Here is a 20,000-nt window from a genome sequence, read left to right on the forward strand (position 1 = left end):
TGTCAACCAGGCAGTCAGAACGCTAGATAGACTTATAATCAGCTAACCATTAAGGCCTGTAGTATTGTCAACCAGGCAGTCAGAATGCTAGATAGACTTATAATCAGCTAACCATTAAGGCCTGTAGTATTGTCAACCAGGCAGTCAGAATGCTAGATAGACTTATAATCAGCTAACCATTAAGGCCTGTAGTATTGTCAACCAGGCAGTCAGAACGCTAGATAGACTTATAATCAGCTAACCATTAAGGCCTGTAGTATTGTCAACCAGGCAGTCAGAATGCTAGATAGACTTATAATCAGCTAACCATTAAGGCCTGTAGTATTGTCAACCAGGCAGTCAGAACGCTAGATAGACTTATAATCAGCTAACCATTAAGGCCTGTAGTATTGTCAACCAGGCAGTCAGAATGCTAGATAGACTTATAATCAGCTAACCATTAAGGCCTGTAGTATTGTCAACCAGGCAGTCAGAATGCTAGATAGACTTATAATCAGCTAACCACAACAAGGTTGAGACAGCTAACCAAACAAGGTTGAGACAGCTAACCACACAAGGTTGAGACAGCTAACCACACAAGGTTGAGAGCAGCTAACCAAACAAGGTTGAGACAGCTAACCACACAAGGTTGAGACAGCTAACCACAACAAGGTTGAGACAGCTAACCACAACACACAAGGTTGAGACAGCTAACCACACAAGGTTGAGACAGCTAACCACAACAAGGTTGAGACAGCTAACCACAACAAGGTTGAGACAGCTAACCACAACACACAAGGTTGAGACAGCTAACCACACAAGGTTGAGACAGCTAACCACAACAAGGTTGAGACAGCTAACCACAACAAGGTTGAGACAGCTAACCACACAAGGTTGAGACAGCTAACCACACAAGGTTGAGACAGCTAACCACACAAGGTTGAGACAGCTAACCACAACAAGGTTGGAGACAGCTAACCACAAACACAAGGTTGAGACAGCTAACCACACAAGGTTGAGACAGCTAACCACAAGGTTGAGACAGCTAACCACAACAAGGTTGAGACAGCTAACCACAACAAGGTTGAGACAGCTAACCACACAAGGTTGAGACAGCTAACCACACAAGGTTGAGACAGCTAACCACACAAGGTTGAGAGACAGCTAACCACACAAGGTTGAGACAGCTAACCACACAAGGTTGAGACAGCTAACCACAACAAGGTTGAGACAGCTAACCACACAAGGTTGAGACAGCTAACCACACAAGGTTGAGACAGCTAACCACAACAAGGTTGAGACAGCTAACCACAACAAGGTTGAGACAGCTAACCACACAAGGTTGAGACAGCTAACCACACAAGGTTGAGACAGCTAACCACAACAAGGTTGAGACAGCTAACCACACAAGGTTGAGACAGCTAACCACACAAGGTTGAGACAGCTAACCACAACAACAAGGTTGAGACAGCTAACCACAACACACAAGGTTGAGACAGCTAACCACACAAGGTTGAGACAGGGCTAACCACAACAAGGTTGAGACAGCTAACCACACAAGGTTGAGACAGCTAACCACAACACACAAGGTTGAGACAGCTAACCACACAAGGTTGAGACAGCTAACCACAACAAGGTTGAGGACAGCTAACCACACAAGGTTGAGACAGCTAACCACACAAGGTTGAGACAGCTAACCACACAAGGTTGAGACAGCTAACCACAACACACAAGGTTGAGACAGCTAACCACAACAAGGTTGAGACAGCTAACCACTACAAGGTTGAGACAGCTAACCACAAAGGTTGAGACAGCTAACCACACAAGGTTGAGACAGCTAACCACAACAAGGTTGAGACAGCTAACCACAACAAGGTTGAGACAGCTAACCACAACAAGGTTTGGAGACAGCTAACCACACAAGGTTGAGACAGCTAACCACACAAGGTTGAGACAGCTAACCCACACAAGGTTGAGACAGCTAACCACAACAAGGTTGAGACAGCTAACCACAACAAGGTTGAGACAGCTAACCACAACAAGGTTGAGACAGCTAACCACAACAAGGTTGAGACAGCTAACCACAACAAGGTTGAGACAGCTAACCACAACAAGGTTGAGACAGCTAACCACAACAAGGTTGAGACAGCTAACCACAACAAGGTTGAGACAGCTAACCACACAAGGTTGAGACAGCTAACCACACAAGGTTGAGACAGCTAACCACAACAAGGTTGAGACAGCTAACCACAACAAGGTTGAGACAGCTAACCACACAAGGTTGAGACAGCTAACCACAACAAGGTTGAGACAGCTAACCACACAAGGTTGAGACAGCTAACCACACAAGGTTGAGACAGCTAACCACAACAAGGTTGAGACAGCTAACCACAACAAGGTTGAGACAGCTAACCATACAAGGTTGAGACAGCTAACCACACAAGGTTGAGACAGCTAACCACAACAAGGTTGAGACAGCTAACCACAACAAGGTTGAGACAGCTAACCATACAAGGTTGAGACAGCTAACCAAACAAGGTTGAGACAGCTAACCAAACAAGGTTGAGACAGCTAACCACACAAGGTTGAGACAGCTGAACCACAACAAGGTTGAGACAGCTAACCATACAAGGTTGAGACAGCTAACCACACAAGGTTGAGACAGCTAACCACACAAGGTTGAGACAGCTAACCACAACAAGGTTGAGACAGCTAACCACAACAAGGTTGAGACAGCTAACCACAACAAGGTTGAGACAGCTAACCACAACAAGGTTGAGACAGCCAACCACACAAGGTTGAGACAGCTAACCACAACAAGGTTGAGACAGCTAACCACACAAGGTTGAGACAGCTAACCACACAAGGTTGAGACAGCTAACCACAACAAGGTTGAGACAGCTAACCACAACAAGGTTGAGACAGCTAACCACACAAGGTTGAGACAGCTAACCACACAAGGTTGAGACAGCTAACCACACAAGGTTGAGACAGCTAACCACACAAGGTTGAGACAGCTAACCACAACAAGGTTGAGACAGCTAACCACAACAAGGTTGAGACAGCTAACCACAACAAGGTTGAGACAGCTAACCACAACAAGGTTGAGACAGCTAACCACAACAAGGTTGAGACAGCTAACCAAACAAGGTTGAGACAGCTAACCACAACACACAAGGTTGAGACAGCTAACCACAACAAGGTTGAGACAGCTAACCACACAAGGTTGAGACAGCTAACCACAACAAGGTTGAGACAGCTAACCATACAAGGTTGAGACAGCTAACCACACAAGGTTGAGACAGCTAACCACAACAAGGTTGAGACAGCTAACCATACAAGGTTGAGACAGCTAACCACACAAGGTTGAGACAGCTAACCACAACAAGGTTGAGACAGCTAACCACAACAAGGTTGAGACAGCTAACCATACAAGGTTGAGACAGCTAACCACACAAGGTTGAGACAGCTAACCACAACAAGGTTGAGACAGCTAACCACAACAAGGTTGAGACAGCTAACCACACAAGGTTGAGACAGCTAACCACACAAGGTTGAGACAGCTAACCACACAAGGTTGAGACAGCTAACCACAACAAGGTTGAGACAACTAACCACAACAAGGTTGAGACAGCTAACCACAACAAGGTTGAGACAGCTAACCACACAAGGTTGAGACAGCTAACCACAACAAGGTTGAGACAGCTAACCACAACAAGGTTGAGACAGCTAACCACACAAGGTTGAGACAGCTAACCACAACAAGGTTGAGACAGCTAACCACAACAAGGTTGAGACAGCTAACCACACAAGGTTGAGACAGCTAACCACAACAAGGTTGAGACAGCTAACCACAACAAGGTTGAGACAGCTAACCACAACAAGGTTGAGACAGCTAACCACACAAGGTTGAGACAGCTAACCACACAAGGTTGAGACAGCTAACCACACAAGGTTGAGACAGCTAACCACACAAGGTTGAGACAGCTAACCACACAAGGTTGAGACAGCTAACCACAACAAGGTTGAGACAGCTAACCACAACACACAAGGTTGAGACAGCTAACCACAACAAGGTTGAGACAGCTAACCACAACAAGGTTGAGACAGCTAACCACAACAAGGTTGAGACAGCTAACCACAACAAGGTTGAGACAGCTAACCACACAAGGTTGAGACAGCTAACCACAACAAGGTTGAGACAGCTAACCACAACAAGGTTGAGACAGCTAACCACAACAAGGTTGAGACAGCTAACCACACAAGGTTGAGACAGCTAACCACAACAAGGTTGAGACAGCTAACCACAACAAGGTTGAGACAGCTAACCACACAAGGTTGAGACAGCTAACCACACAAGGTTGAGACAGCTAACCACAACAAGGTTGAGACAGCTAACCACAACAAGGTTGAGACAGCTAACCACACAAGGTTGAGACAGCTAACCACAACAAGGTTGAGACAGCTAACCACACAAGGTTGAGACAGCTAACCACAACAAGGTTGAGACAGCTAACCACACAAGGTTGAGACAGCTAACCACACAAGGTTGAGACAGCTAACCACAACAAGGTTGAGACAGCTAACCACAACAAGGTTGAGACAGCTAACCACACAAGGTTGAGACAGCTAACCACAACACACAAGGTTGAGACAGCTAACCACAACAAGGTTGAGACAGCTAACCACAACAAGGTTGAGACAGCTAACCACAACACACAAGGTTGAGACAGCTAACCACACAAGGTTGAGACAGCTAACCATACAAGGTTGAGACAGCTAACCACAACAAGGTTGAGACAGCTAACCACAACAAGGTTGAGACAGCTAACCACACAAGGTTGAGACAGCTAACCACACAAGGTTGAGACAGCTAACCACACAAGGTTGAGACAGCTAACCACACAAGGTTGAGACAGCTAACCACACAAGGTTGAGACAGCTAACCACAACAAGGTTGAGACAGCTACCCACACAAGGTTGAGACAGCTAACCACACAAGGTTGAGACAGCTAACCACAACAAGGTTGAGACAGCTAACCACAACAAGGTTGAGACAGCTAACCACACAAGGTTGAGACAGCTAACCACACAAGGTTGAGACAGCTAACCACAACAAGGTTGAGACAGCTAACCACAACAAGGTTGAGACAGCTAACCACACAAGGTTGAGACAGCTAACCACAACACACAAGGTTGAGACAGCTAACCACAACACACAAGGTTGAGACAGCTAACCACACAAGGTTGAGACAGCTAACCACAACAAGGTTGAGACAGCTAACCACACAAGGTTGAGACAGCTAACCACAACACACAAGGTTGAGACAGCTAACCACACAAGGTTGAGACAGCTAACCACAACAAGGTTGAGACAGCTAACCACACAAGGTTGAGACAGCTAACCACACAAGGTTGAGACAGCTAACCACACAAGGTTGAGACAGCTAACCACAACACACAAGGTTGAGACAGCTAACCACAACAAGGTTGAGACAGCTAACCATACAAGGTTGAGACAGCTAACCACACAAGGTTGAGACAGCTAACCACACAAGGTTGAGACAGCTAACCACAACAAGGTTGAGACAGCTAACCACAACAAGGTTGAGACAGCTAACCACAACAAGGTTGAGACAGCTAACCACACAAGGTTGAGACAGCTAACCATACAAGGTTGAGACAGCTAACCACACAAGGTTGAGACAGCTAACCACAACAAGGTTGAGACAGCTAACCACAACAAGGTTGAGACAGCTAACCACAACAAGGTTGAGACAGCTAACCACAACAAGGTTGAGACAGCTAACCACAACAAGGTTGAGACAGCTAACCACAACAAGGTTGAGACAGCTAACCACAACAAGGTTGAGACAGCTAACCACAACAAGGTTGAGACAGCTAACCACACAAGGTTGAGACAGCTAACCACACAAGGTTGAGACAGCTAACCACAACAAGGTTGAGACAGCTAACCACAACAAGGTTGAGACAGCTAACCACACAAGGTTGAGACAGCTAACCACAACAAGGTTGAGACAGCTAACCACACAAGGTTGAGACAGCTAACCACACAAGGTTGAGACAGCTAACCACAACAAGGTTGAGACAGCTAACCACAACAAGGTTGAGACAGCTAACCATACAAGGTTGAGACAGCTAACCACACAAGGTTGAGACAGCTAACCACAACAAGGTTGAGACAGCTAACCACAACAAGGTTGAGACAGCTAACCATACAAGGTTGAGACAGCTAACCAAACAAGGTTGAGACAGCTAACCAAACAAGGTTGAGACAGCTAACCACACAAGGTTGAGACAGCTAACCACAACAAGGTTGAGACAGCTAACCATACAAGGTTGAGACAGCTAACCACACAAGGTTGAGACAGCTAACCACACAAGGTTGAGACAGCTAACCACAACAAGGTTGAGACAGCTAACCACAACAAGGTTGAGACAGCTAACCACAACAAGGTTGAGACAGCTAACCACAACAAGGTTGAGACAGCTAACCACACAAGGTTGAGACAGCTAACCACAACAAGGTTGAGACAGCTAACCACACAAGGTTGAGACAGCTAACCACACAAGGTTGAGACAGCTAACCACAACAAGGTTGAGACAGCTAACCACAACAAGGTTGAGACAGCTAACCACACAAGGTTGAGACAGCTAACCACACAAGGTTGAGACAGCTAACCACACAAGGTTGAGACAGCTAACCACACAAGGTTGAGACAGCTAACCACAACAAGGTTGAGACAGCTAACCACAACAAGGTTGAGACAGCTAACCACAACAAGGTTGAGACAGCTAACCACAACAAGGTTGAGACAGCTAACCACAACAAGGTTGAGACAGCTAACCAAACAAGGTTGAGACAGCTAACCACAACACACAAGGTTGAGACAGCTAACCACAACAAGGTTGAGACAGCTAACCACACAAGGTTGAGACAGCTAACCACAACAAGGTTGAGACAGCTAACCATACAAGGTTGAGACAGCTAACCACACAAGGTTGAGACAGCTAACCACAACAAGGTTGAGACAGCTAACCATACAAGGTTGAGACAGCTAACCACACAAGGTTGAGACAGCTAACCACAACAAGGTTGAGACAGCTAACCACAACAAGGTTGAGACAGCTAACCATACAAGGTTGAGACAGCTAACCACACAAGGTTGAGACAGCTAACCACAACAAGGTTGAGACAGCTAACCACAACAAGGTTGAGACAGCTAACCACACAAGGTTGAGACAGCTAACCACACAAGGTTGAGACAGCTAACCACACAAGGTTGAGACAGCTAACCACAACAAGGTTGAGACAACTAACCACAACAAGGTTGAGACAGCTAACCACAACAAGGTTGAGACAGCTAACCACACAAGGTTGAGACAGCTAACCACAACAAGGTTGAGACAGCTAACCACAACAAGGTTGAGACAGCTAACCACACAAGGTTGAGACAGCTAACCACAACAAGGTTGAGACAGCTAACCACAACAAGGTTGAGACAGCTAACCACACAAGGTTGAGACAGCTAACCACAACAAGGTTGAGACAGCTAACCACAACAAGGTTGAGACAGCTAACCACAACAAGGTTGAGACAGCTAACCACACAAGGTTGAGACAGCTAACCACACAAGGTTGAGACAGCTAACCACACAAGGTTGAGACAGCTAACCACACAAGGTTGAGACAGCTAACCACACAAGGTTGAGACAGCTAACCACAACAAGGTTGAGACAGCTAACCACAACACACAAGGTTGAGACAGCTAACCACAACAAGGTTGAGACAGCTAACCACAACAAGGTTGAGACAGCTAACCACAACAAGGTTGAGACAGCTAACCACAACAAGGTTGAGACAGCTAACCACACAAGGTTGAGACAGCTAACCACAACAAGGTTGAGACAGCTAACCACAACAAGGTTGAGACAGCTAACCACAACAAGGTTGAGACAGCTAACCACACAAGGTTGAGACAGCTAACCACAACAAGGTTGAGACAGCTAACCACAACAAGGTTGAGACAGCTAACCACACAAGGTTGAGACAGCTAACCACACAAGGTTGAGACAGCTAACCACAACAAGGTTGAGACAGCTAACCACAACAAGGTTGAGACAGCTAACCACACAAGGTTGAGACAGCTAACCACAACAAGGTTGAGACAGCTAACCACACAAGGTTGAGACAGCTAACCACAACAAGGTTGAGACAGCTAACCACACAAGGTTGAGACAGCTAACCACACAAGGTTGAGACAGCTAGCCACAACAAGGTTGAGACAGCTAACCACAACAAGGTTGAGACAGCTAACCACACAAGGTTGAGACAGCTAACCACAACACACAAGGTTGAGACAGCTAACCACACAAGGTTGAGACAGCTAACCACAACAAGGTTGAGACAGCTAACCACAACAAGGTTGAGACAGCTAACCACAACAAGGTTGAGACAGCTAACCATACAAGGTTGAGACAGCTAACCACACAAGGTTGAGACAGCTAACCACAACAAGGTTGAGACAGCTAACCACAACAAGGTTGAGACAGCTAACCATACAAGGTTGAGACAGCTAACCAAACAAGGTTGAGACAGCTAACCAAACAAGGTTGAGACAGCTAACCACACAAGGTTGAGACAGCTAACCACAACAAGGTTGAGACAGCTAACCACAACAAGGTTGAGACAGCTAACCACAACAAGGTTGAGACAGCTAACCACAACAAGGTTGAGACAGCTAACCACACAAGGTTGAGACAGCTAACCACAACAAGGTTGAGACAGCTAACCACAACAAGGTTGAGACAGCTAACCACACAAGGTTGAGACAGCTAACCACAACAAGGTTGAGACAGCTAACCACAACAAGGTTGAGACAGCTAACCACACAAGGTTGAGACAGCTAACCACACAAGGTTGAGACAGCTAACCACACAAGGTTGAGACAGCTAACCACAACAAGGTTGAGACAGCTAACCACACAAGGTTGAGACAGCTAACCACAACAAGGTTGAGACAGCTAACCACAACACACAAGGTTGAGACAGCTAACCACAACAAGGTTGAGACAGCTAACCACAACAAGGTTGAGACAGCTAACCACAACAAGGTTGAGACAGCTAACCACAACAAGGTTGAGACAGCTAACCACACAAGGTTGAGACAGCTAACCACAACAAGGTTGAGACAGCTAACCACAACACACAAGGTTGAGACAGCTAACCACACAAGGTTGAGACAGCTAACCACACAAGGTTGAGACAGCTAACCACAACAAGGTTGAGACAGCTAACCACACAAGGTTGAGACAGCTAACCACAACAAGGTTGAGACAGCTAACCACAACAAGGTTGAGACAGCTAACCACACAAGGTTGAGACAGCTAACCACACAAGGTTGAGACAGCTAACCACAACAAGGTTGAGACAGCTAACCACAACAAGGTTGAGACAGCTAACCACACAAGGTTGAGACAGCTAACCACACAAGGTTGAGACAGCTAACCACACAAGGTTGAGACAGCTAACCACAACAAGGTTGAGACAGCTAACCACACAAGGTTGAGACAGCTAACCACAACAAGGTTGAGACAGCTACCCACACAAGGTTGAGACAGCTAACCACACAAGGTTGAGACAGCTAACCACACAAGGTTGAGACAGCTAACCACACAAGGTTGAGACAGCTAACCACAACAAGGTTGAGACAGCTAACCACAACAAGGTTGAGACAGCTAACCACACAAGGTTGAGACAGCTAACCACACAAGGTTGAGACAGCTAACCACACAAGGTTGAGACAGCTAACCACACAAGGTTGAGACAGCTAACCACACAAGGTTGAGACAGCTAACCACACAAGGTTGAGACAGCTAACCACACAAGGTTGAGACAGCTAACCACACAAGGTTGAGACAGCTAACCACACAAGGTTGAGACAGCTAACCACACAAGGTTGAGACAGCTAACCACAACAAGGTTGAGACAGCTAACCACAACAAGGTTGAGACAGCTAACCACACAAGGTTGAGACAGCTAACCACAACAAGGTTGAGACAGCTAACCACAACACACAAGGTTGAGACAGCTAACCACACAAGGTTGAGACAGCTAACCACAACAAGGTTGAGACAGCTAACCACAACAAGGTTGAGACAGCTAACCACACAAGGTTGAGACAGCTAACCACACAAGGTTGAGACAGCTAACCACACAAGGTTGAGACAGCTAACCACAACAAGGTTGAGACAGCTAACCACAACAAGGTTGAGACAGCTAACCAAACAAGGTTGAGACAGCTAACCATACAAGGTTGAGACAGCTAACCACACAAGGTTGAGACAGCTAACCACACAAGGTTGAGACAGCTAACCACAACACACAAGGTTGAGACAGCTAACCACACAAGGTTGAGACAGCTAACCACACAAGGTTGAGACAGCTAACCATACAAGGTTGAGACAGCTAACCACAACAAGGTTGAGACAGCTAACCAAACAAGGTTGAGACAGCTAACCACACAAGGTTGAGACAGCTAACCACACAAGGTTGAGACAGCTAACCACACAAGGTTGAGACAGCTAACCACAACAAGGTTGAGACAGCTAACCACAACAAGGTTGAGACAGCTAACCACACAAGGTTGAGACAGCTAACCACAACAAGGTTGAGACAGCTAACCATACAAGGTTGAGACAGCTAACCACACAAGGTTGAGACAGCTAACCACAACAAGGTTGAGACAGCTAACCACACAAGGTTGAGACAGCTAACCACACAAGGTTGAGACAGCTAACCACAACAAGGTTGAGACAGCTAACCATACAAGGTTGAGACAGCTAACCACACAAGGTTGAGACAGCTAACCACAACAAGGTTGAGACAGCTAACCACACAAGGTTGAGACAGCTAACCACACAAGGTTGAGACAGCTAACCACACAAGGTTGAGACAGCTAACCACACAAGGTTGAGACAGCTAACCACACAAGGTTGAGACAGCTAACCACAACAAGGTTGAGACAGCTAACCACACAAGGTTGAGACAGCTAACCACAACAAGGTTGAGACAGCTAACCACAACAAGGTTGAGACAGCTAACCACAACAAGGTTGAGACAGCTAACCACACAAGGTTGAGACAGCTAACCACACAAGGTTGAGACAGCTAACCACAACAAGGTTGAGACAGCTAACCACAACACACAAGGTTGAGACAGCTAACCACAACAAGGTTGAGACAGCTAACCACAACAAGGTTGAGACAGCTAACCACAACAAGGTTGAGACAGCTAACCACAACAAGGTTGAGACAGCTAACCACACAAGGTTGAGACAGCTAACCACAACAAGGTTGAGACAGCTAACCACAACAAGGTTGAGACAGCTAACCACAACAAGGTTGAGACAGCTAACCACACAAGGTTGAGACAGCTAACCACAACAAGGTTGAGACAGCTAACCACAACAAGGTTGAGACAGCTAACCACACAAGGTTGAGACAGCTAACCACACAAGGTTGAGACAGCTAACCACAACAAGGTTGAGACAGCTAACCACAACAAGGTTGAGACAGCTAACCACACAAGGTTGAGACAGCTAACCACAACAAGGTTGAGACAGCTAACCACACAAGGTTGAGACAGCTAACCACAACAAGGTTGAGACAGCTAACCACACAAGGTTGAGACAGCTAACCACACAAGGTTGAGACAGCTAACCACAACAAGGTTGAGACAGCTAACCACAACAAGGTTGAGACAGCTAACCACACAAGGTTGAGACAGCTAACCACAACACACAAGGTTGAGACAGCTAACCACACAAGGTTGAGACAGCTAACCACAACAAGGTTGAGACAGCTAACCACAACAAGGTTGAGACAGCTAACCACAACAAGGTTGAGACAGCTAACCATACAAGGTTGAGACAGCTAACCACACAAGGTTGAGACAGCTAACCACAACAAGGTTGAGACAGCTAACCACAACAAGGTTGAGACAGCTAACCATACAAGGTTGAGACAGCTAACCAAACAAGGTTGAGACAGCTAACCAAACAAGGTTGAGACAGCTAACCACACAAGGTTGAGACAGCTAACCACAACAAGGTTGAGACAGCTAACCACAACAAGGTTGAGACAGCTAACCACAACAAGGTTGAGACAGCTAACCACAACAAGGTTGAGACAGCTAACCACACAAGGTTGAGACAGCTAACCACAACAAGGTTGAGACAGCTAACCACAACAAGGTTGAGACAGCTAACCACACAAGGTTGAGACAGCTAACCACAACAAGGTTGAGACAGCTAACCACAACAAGGTTGAGACAGCTAACCACACAAGGTTGAGACAGCTAACCACACAAGGTTGAGACAGCTAACCACACAAGGTTGAGACAGCTAACCACAACAAGGTTGAGACAGCTAACCACACAAGGTTGAGACAGCTAACCACAACAAGGTTGAGACAGCTAACCACAACACACAAGGTTGAGACAGCTAACCACAACAAGGTTGAGACAGCTAACCACAACAAGGTTGAGACAGCTAACCACAACAAGGTTGAGACAGCTAACCACAACAAGGTTGAGACAGCTAACCACACAAGGTTGAGACAGCTAACCACAACAAGGTTGAGACAGCTAACCACAACACACAAGGTTGAGACAGCTAACCACACAAGGTTGAGACAGCTAACCACACAAGGTTGAGACAGCTAACCACAACAAGGTTGAGACAGCTAACCACACAAGGTTGAGACAGCTAACCACAACAAGGTTGAGACAGCTAACCACAACAAGGTTGAGACAGCTAACCACACAAGGTTGAGACAGCTAACCACACAAGGTTGAGACAGCTAACCACAACAAGGTTGAGACAGCTAACCACAACAAGGTTGAGACAGCTAACCACACAAGGTTGAGACAGCTAACCACACAAGGTTGAGACAGCTAACCACACAAGGTTGAGACAGCTAACCACAACAAGGTTGAGACAGCTAACCACACAAGGTTGAGACAGCTAACCACAACAAGGTTGAGACAGCTACCCACACAAGGTTGAGACAGCTAACCACGACAAGGTTGAGACAGCTAACCACACAAGGTTGAGACAGCTAACCACACAAGGTTGAGACAGCTAACCACAACAAGGTTGAGACAGCTAACCACAACAAGGTTGAGACAGCTAACCACACAAGGTTGAGACAGCTAACCACACAAGGTTGAGACAGCTAACCACACAAGGTTGAGACAGCTAACCACACAAGGTTGAGACAGCTAACCACACAAGGTTGAGACAGCTAACCACACAAGGTTGAGACAGCTAACCACACAAGGTTGAGACAGCTAACCACACAAGGTTGAGACAGCTAACCACACAAGGTTGAGACAGCTAACCACACAAGGTTGAGACAGCTAACCACAACAAGGTTGAGACAGCTAACCACAACAAGGTTGAGACAGCTAACCACACAAGGTTGAGACAGCTAACCACAACAAGGTTGAGACAGCTAACCACAACACACAAGGTTGAGACAGCTAACCACACAAGGTTGAGACAGCTAACCACAACAAGGTTGAGACAGCTAACCACAACAAGGTTGAGACAGCTAACCACACAAGGTTGAGACAGCTAACCACACAAGGTTGAGACAGCTAACCACACAAGGTTGAGACAGCTAACCACAACAAGGTTGAGACAGCTAACCACAACAAGGTTGAGACAGCTAACCAAACAAGGTTGAGACAGCTAACCATACAAGGTTGAGACAGCTAACCACACAAGGTTGAGACAGCTAACCACACAAGGTTGAGACAGCTAACCACAACACACAAGGTTGAGACAGCTAACCACACAAGGTTGAGACAGCTAACCACACAAGGTTGAGACAGCTAACCATACAAGGTTGAGACAGCTAACCACAACAAGGTTGAGACAGCTAACCAAACAAGGTTGAGACAGCTAACCACACAAGGTTGAGACAGCTAACCACACAAGGTTGAGACAGCTAACCACACAAGGTTGAGACAGCTAACCACAACAAGGTTGAGACAGCTAACCACAACAAGGTTGAGACAGCTAACCACACAAGGTTGAGACAGCTAACCACAACAAGGTTGAGACAGCTAACCATACAAGGTTGAGACAGCTAACCACACAAGGTTGAGACAGCTAACCACAACAAGGTTGAGACAGCTAACCACACAAGGTTGAGACAGCTAACCACACAAGGTTGAGACAGCTAACCACAACAAGGTTGAGACAGCTAACCATACAAGGTTGAGACAGCTAACCACACAAGGTTGAGACAGCTAACCACAACAAGGTTGAGACAGCTAACCACACAAGGTTGAGACAGCTAACCACACAAGGTTGAGACAGCTAACCACACAAGGTTGAGACAGCTAACCACACAAGGTTGAGACAGCTAACCACACAAGGTTGAGACAGCTAACCACAACAAGGTTGAGACAGCTAACCACACAAGGTTGAGACAGCTAACCACAACAAGGTTGAGACAGCTAACCACAACAAGGTTGAGACAGCTAACCACAACAAGGTTGAGACAGCTAACCACACAAGGTTGAGACAGCTAACCACACAAGGTTGAGACAGCTAACCACAACAAGGTTGAGACAGCTAACCACACAAGGTTGAGACAGCTAACCACAACAAGGTTGAGACAGCTAACCACAACAAGGTTGAGACAGCTAACCACAACAAGGTTGAGACAGCTAACCACAACACACAAGGTTGAGACAGCTAACCACACAAGGTTGAGACAGCTAACCATACAAGGTTGAGACAGCTAACCACAACAAGGTTGAGACAGCTAACCACAACAAGGTTGAGACAGCTAACCACAACAAGGTTGAGACAGCTAACCACAACAAGGTTGAGACAGCTAACCACAACACACAAGGTTGAGACAGCTAACCACACAAGGTTGAGACAGCTAACCACAACAAGGTTGAGACAGCTAACCACAACAAGGTTGAGACAGCTAACCACAACAAGGTTGAGACAGCTAACCATACAAGGTTGAGACAGCTAACCACACAAGGTTGAGACAGCTAACCACACAAGGTTGAGACAGCTAACCATACAAGGTTGAGACAGCTAACCACAACAAGGTTGAGACAGCTAACCACAACAAGGTTGAGACAGCTAACCACACAAGGTTGAGACAGCTAACCATACAAGGTTGAGACAGCTAACCACAACAAGGTTGAGACAGCTAACCACACAAGGTTGAGACAGCTAACCACACAAGGTTGAGACAGCTAACCATACAAAGTTGTAATAGGTTCAATGTATTTACTTATCACTTATTCGAACTGCATTCATTGTATTTCACCTAAAGAAACACTCAATGTTAGAAGAGCTTTATCTAACCTTCAGGTCTAGACTAACATCTTATACATTGATGTTGCATGATGACTGAGATTTTTTGAGCTTCACTGTGGACTCTCTCTCTCTCTCCCTCTCTCTCTCTCTCTCTCTCTCTCTCTCTCTCTCTCTCTCTCTCTCTCTCTCTCTCTCTCTCTCTCCTCTCTCTCTCTCTCTCTCTCTCTCTCTCTCTCTCTCTCTCTCTCTCTCTCTCTCTCCCCTCTCTCTCTCTCTCTCTCTCTCTCTCTCTCGCCCTCTCTCTCTCTCCCCTCTCTCTCTCCCCCCTCTCTCTCTCTCTCTCCCCTCTCCCCACTCTCTCTCTCTCCCTCTCTCACCCTCTCTCGCCCTCTCTCTCCACTCTCCCTCTCTCTCCCCTCTCTCTCCCTCTCTCTCTCTCTCTCTCTCTCTCTCTCTCTCTCTCTCTCTCTCTCTCTCCCTCCCCCTCTCTCTCTCTGCATGACACTGTGTGCCTCCCTTCTCTCTCTCTCTCTCTCTCTCTCTCTCTCTCTCTCTCTCTCTCTCCTCTCTCCCTCCCTCTCTCTCTCTCCCTCCCCCTCTCTCTCTCTGCATGACACTGTGTGCCTCCCTGTCTCCCCTCTCTCTCTCTCCCTCCCCCTCTCTCTCTCTCTCTCCCACCTCTCTCTCTCTGCATGACACTGTGTGCCTCCCCCTCCCCTCTCTCTCTCCCTCCTCCTCTCTCTCTCTCTCTCTCCTCCCTCCTCTCTCTCTCTCTCTCTCTCTCTCTCTCTCTCTCCCTCCCCCTCTCTCTCTCTGCATGACACTGTGCCTCCTCCTCCTCCTCCCCCCTCTCTCTCTCCCCCCTCTCTCTCTCTGCATGGACACTGTTCCTCGTCCTCCCTCCTCCTCTTCCTCCTCCTCCTCCTCCTCTTCCCTCCTCCTCCTCCTCCTCCCTCCCTCCTCCTCCTCCTCCTCCTCTCCCTCCTCCCTCCTCCTCCTCCTCCTCCTCCCCCCTCCTCCTCCTCCCTCCTCCTCCCTCCTCCTCCTCCTCCTCCTCCTCCCCCTCTCCTCCTCCTCCCTTCCACCTCCTCCTCCTCCTCCTCCTCCTCCTCCTCCTCCTCCTCCTCCTCCTCCTCCTCCTCCTCCCTCCCTCCTCCTCCCTCCTCCTCCTCCCCCTCCTCCCTCCTCCTCCCTCCCCTCGCCTCCTCCTCCTCCTCCTCCTCCTCCTCCTCCTCCACCCAGCTGCCATACTGGTGACCCAGCTCACTACTCCATACATCCGCATCGCAGCAGCAGCTGGTGACGACCAACTAACAGGTTAGACTCTCTGCTGATGTTTCCAGTAGAGGTTGTAACTTCTTATATGCACTGTCCTGTTCTCCCAGCCTAACTGCCTGTTCTGAGATTCTGGTCTATAAGGGCTGGGTCTATTTCTTCAGGTGCATGTGTTGTGTTGTTGTGTAGTTGTGTTTGTTGTGAATAAAAGGTTCTTCCATCGCAGACTTCCAGTACAACACCTGTCCTATGGTGAAGCATCTTTACTGTGTTAAGGTCCATAAAAATACCTGTTTGATTTACAATCCTCATGTAATGTGATGAAATTGGAGATTTCCTACAGAAGTTAAATAATTTCATTAATATCTATCATATCGTCCGTGAGTATTTTGTGTCCGGTCCTGTAGCTATGACAGAACTAAGCAGATGAAATATGTCTCAAGTGTTCTTACATTTACATTTAAAATTTTTCGTCATTTAACAGACGCTCTTATCCAGAGCGACTTACAGTGAGGGAAAAAAGTATTTGATCCCCTGATGATTTTGTACGTTTGCCCACTGACAAAAGAAATGATCAGTCTATAATTTTAACGGTAGGTTTATTTGAACAGTGAGAGACAGAATAACAAACAAAACAAAAAAATCCAGAAAAAACGCATGTCAAAAATGTTATAAATTGATTTGCATTTTAATGAGGGAAATAAGTACAAAATCAGCAGGGGATCAAATACTTTTACTAGCTACATTTATCTCCCCTGACATCTGACACCAATATCACTGATACTGTATAATATATGTATAATATGTAATATAATATATATATATATATATATATATATATATATATATATATATATATATATAATATATATAATATGACTGATACTGCAGGTGTAGTGGAGGGGGAGGAGAGAATAGGAGAGACGTTTGGTGATATAGTATCATAGTACTGTGTGGTTAAAAGATCCATGCAGCAAAACCTCCCTCTTTTGTTTGAATGTTTTTTGTGATAGACCTTTAACTGCTACTATAACTTGTGATTTCTTGAAACCTTAAATCAACCTCTGTGGATGAAATTAAAAAAGACTGTTCAGCATGTAAGCAGTGGTCTGTTCTCTAGTGATTCAACAAGTTGACTGTATCAATATTCAACTGTTATCGATAATAATCTCTCTTCCAAAAATTCAACAGTCGGTCAAACAGAACATGGACATTTTATAATAATAATATGCCATTTAGCAGACGCTTTTATCCAAAGCGACTTACAGTCATGTGCGCATACATTTTTACGTATGGGTGGTCCCGGGGATCGAACCCACTACCCTGGCATTAAAAGCACCGTGCTCTACCAATTGAGCTACAGAGGACCACACACTTGACTGTGAAGTCAACCATTACATGCTATGAAAGACAAAACAAAACAAAATGGGGAAATATGATTGACATTACATTACACTGTTCACTGGCTGTCGCTCAGGTTGTGGCAGGAGGACACATATTTGGCTGCCGAAACTGCACATTTTGACTTTTCACCCAATAAATATTTGATTTTTTCTTCCTCTTTTATTGTTTCAAATTCTTTGTACTGAATGATACTCTTGGGAAAGAAAGATTCTCTTAGGTCTGAGTATTTGTCACAGTGTAATAGGAAATGCAGCTCTGTCTCTACCTCTCCCGGGGGCAGAGTGAGCACAGCCTGTCCTCTCTGGGCAGCCAGGTTTGCCTGTGACGACCCGGTCTCTATGTGCTCACTGAGTCTGTACCTAGTCAGTGTTTTCCTCAGTTTTCTATCAGTCACAGTGGTCAGATAGTCTGCCACCATGTACGGTCTGTTTAGAGCCAAATTGCATTGAAGTTTACTTAGATTTTTCGTGGTGTCTTTCAAATAGGTGATATATTTTTCTTTTTGCTTTGTGATGATTTGGTTGGGCCAGATTTTCTGAGTGCTGTCCTGAGGCTCTATGAGGTTGGTTTGGGTTAGTGAACTGAGCCTCAGAACCAGCTGGCTGAGGGGACTCTTCTCTTGTTTCATCTCTTGACATAGTAGAGCTGTGTGATGGAATGTTTTGGGGTCACTTGTTTTTAGATGGTTGTTAAATTTGATGGCTCTTTTTTCTATTCAAATAAGGAGGGGGGTATTGGCCCAATTCTGCTCTACATGCGTTATTTGGAGTTTTTCTTTGCACTTGCAATACAGTCTTGCAAAACTCTGCATGCAGTATTTCGATGGGATGTTTGTCCCATTTGGTAAATTCAGTATTAGAGAGCGGACCCCATACTTCGCTGCCATATAGAGCAATTGGTTCTATAACTGATTGGAACATTCTGAGCCAGATTCTAATTGGAATTTCGAATTTAATATTCCTTTTAATGGCACTGAGTCTGTACCTAGTCATTAGAGCAAATTCATAGATTGTTAACTCATACCCAAATAATGTTGTTGACTCATATTAGTGAGACATTACACGTCATGTTTAGGAAGATAGAATAGATGTCTGATAATGTGTTTGTCTGTAACCTGGTTGTTGTTGTTGTTGTTGTTGTTGATGTAGTTTATTGTTTGTTGTTGTTGTGTTGTTGATAATATAGGAGCGGTCACCCATAAGCCAGACGCGGTGGAGCCAGAGAAACAGACAGACCACACGGTGAAGATAGCCGGAGTCATCGCTGGCATCCTCCTCTTCACCATCATCTTCCTCGGAGTCGTCCTCCTCATCAAGAAAAGGTCAGAAATTTTGTACAAGTCGGACATTTTTGAATTTGTGTTATACGTTGTTGCTGTATGTTGCTTATAGTACCACTACCACTGTCAATATGACACAGTCAGACAAACAGAAGAGGACTAACATTTAGTTTCAAATATTTCCTTAACACAATATGAGATACATTTTGACATCTTGCTGGTGTGTATTTCTAGAAGAAGCAGAAGAGAAAGAAGAGGAAGACTTTTGTCTTTTGACTCCGTTGCTGTTTTTTCTCCTCAAAACAGCAGCAGCAGCAGTGTAAATCATTAATTTGATTATGTTGATACGCTACATTATAGCTGTTTATATGAGAAACAGTTTGCTGTGAAAGATTAATGTCTCCAAGGCCCCATCATACAACAGGCATTAAACTAACCCCAGCCCCAGCCCTGTTCAATGACACTGGGAAAAGGGAGAATATTTGGAGATAAGAGAAAGAATAGGAGATAAGAAGGAAGTAAGGATGAAAGGTTGAAAAAGAGAGACGAGAGAGAGAGAGAGAGAGAGAGAGAGAGTGAGAGATGAGAGGGAGAGAGAGAGAGAGAGAGAGAGATGAGAGGGAGAGAGAGAGAGAGAGAGAGAGAGAGAGAGAGAGAGAGAGAGAGAGAGAGAGAGAGAGAGAGAGATGAG

The 20,000-nt window shown here is 45.8% G+C and overlaps 1 protein-coding gene across 1 annotated transcript in view; it reads left to right on the forward strand.

Annotated features, from left to right (window-relative positions):
* The window catches only part of LOC123487659 (receptor-type tyrosine-protein phosphatase mu-like), a 25,481-nt gene that overhangs the window by 964 nt on the left and 4,517 nt on the right, over positions 1 to 20,000 (forward strand). Inside the window, exons 2-3 of the mRNA XM_045218770.1 lie at positions 16,594 to 16,668; positions 19,216 to 19,351. Of these exons, the coding sequence (XP_045074705.1) occupies positions 16,594 to 16,668; positions 19,216 to 19,351 (211 nt within the window). The remainder of the gene's footprint in view (positions 1 to 16,593; positions 16,669 to 19,215; positions 19,352 to 20,000) is intronic.

This window comes from Coregonus clupeaformis, unplaced genomic scaffold, assembly GCF_020615455.1.
Source record: "Coregonus clupeaformis isolate EN_2021a unplaced genomic scaffold, ASM2061545v1 scaf1794, whole genome shotgun sequence".
Taxonomy (NCBI): domain Eukaryota; kingdom Metazoa; phylum Chordata; class Actinopteri; order Salmoniformes; family Salmonidae; genus Coregonus; species Coregonus clupeaformis.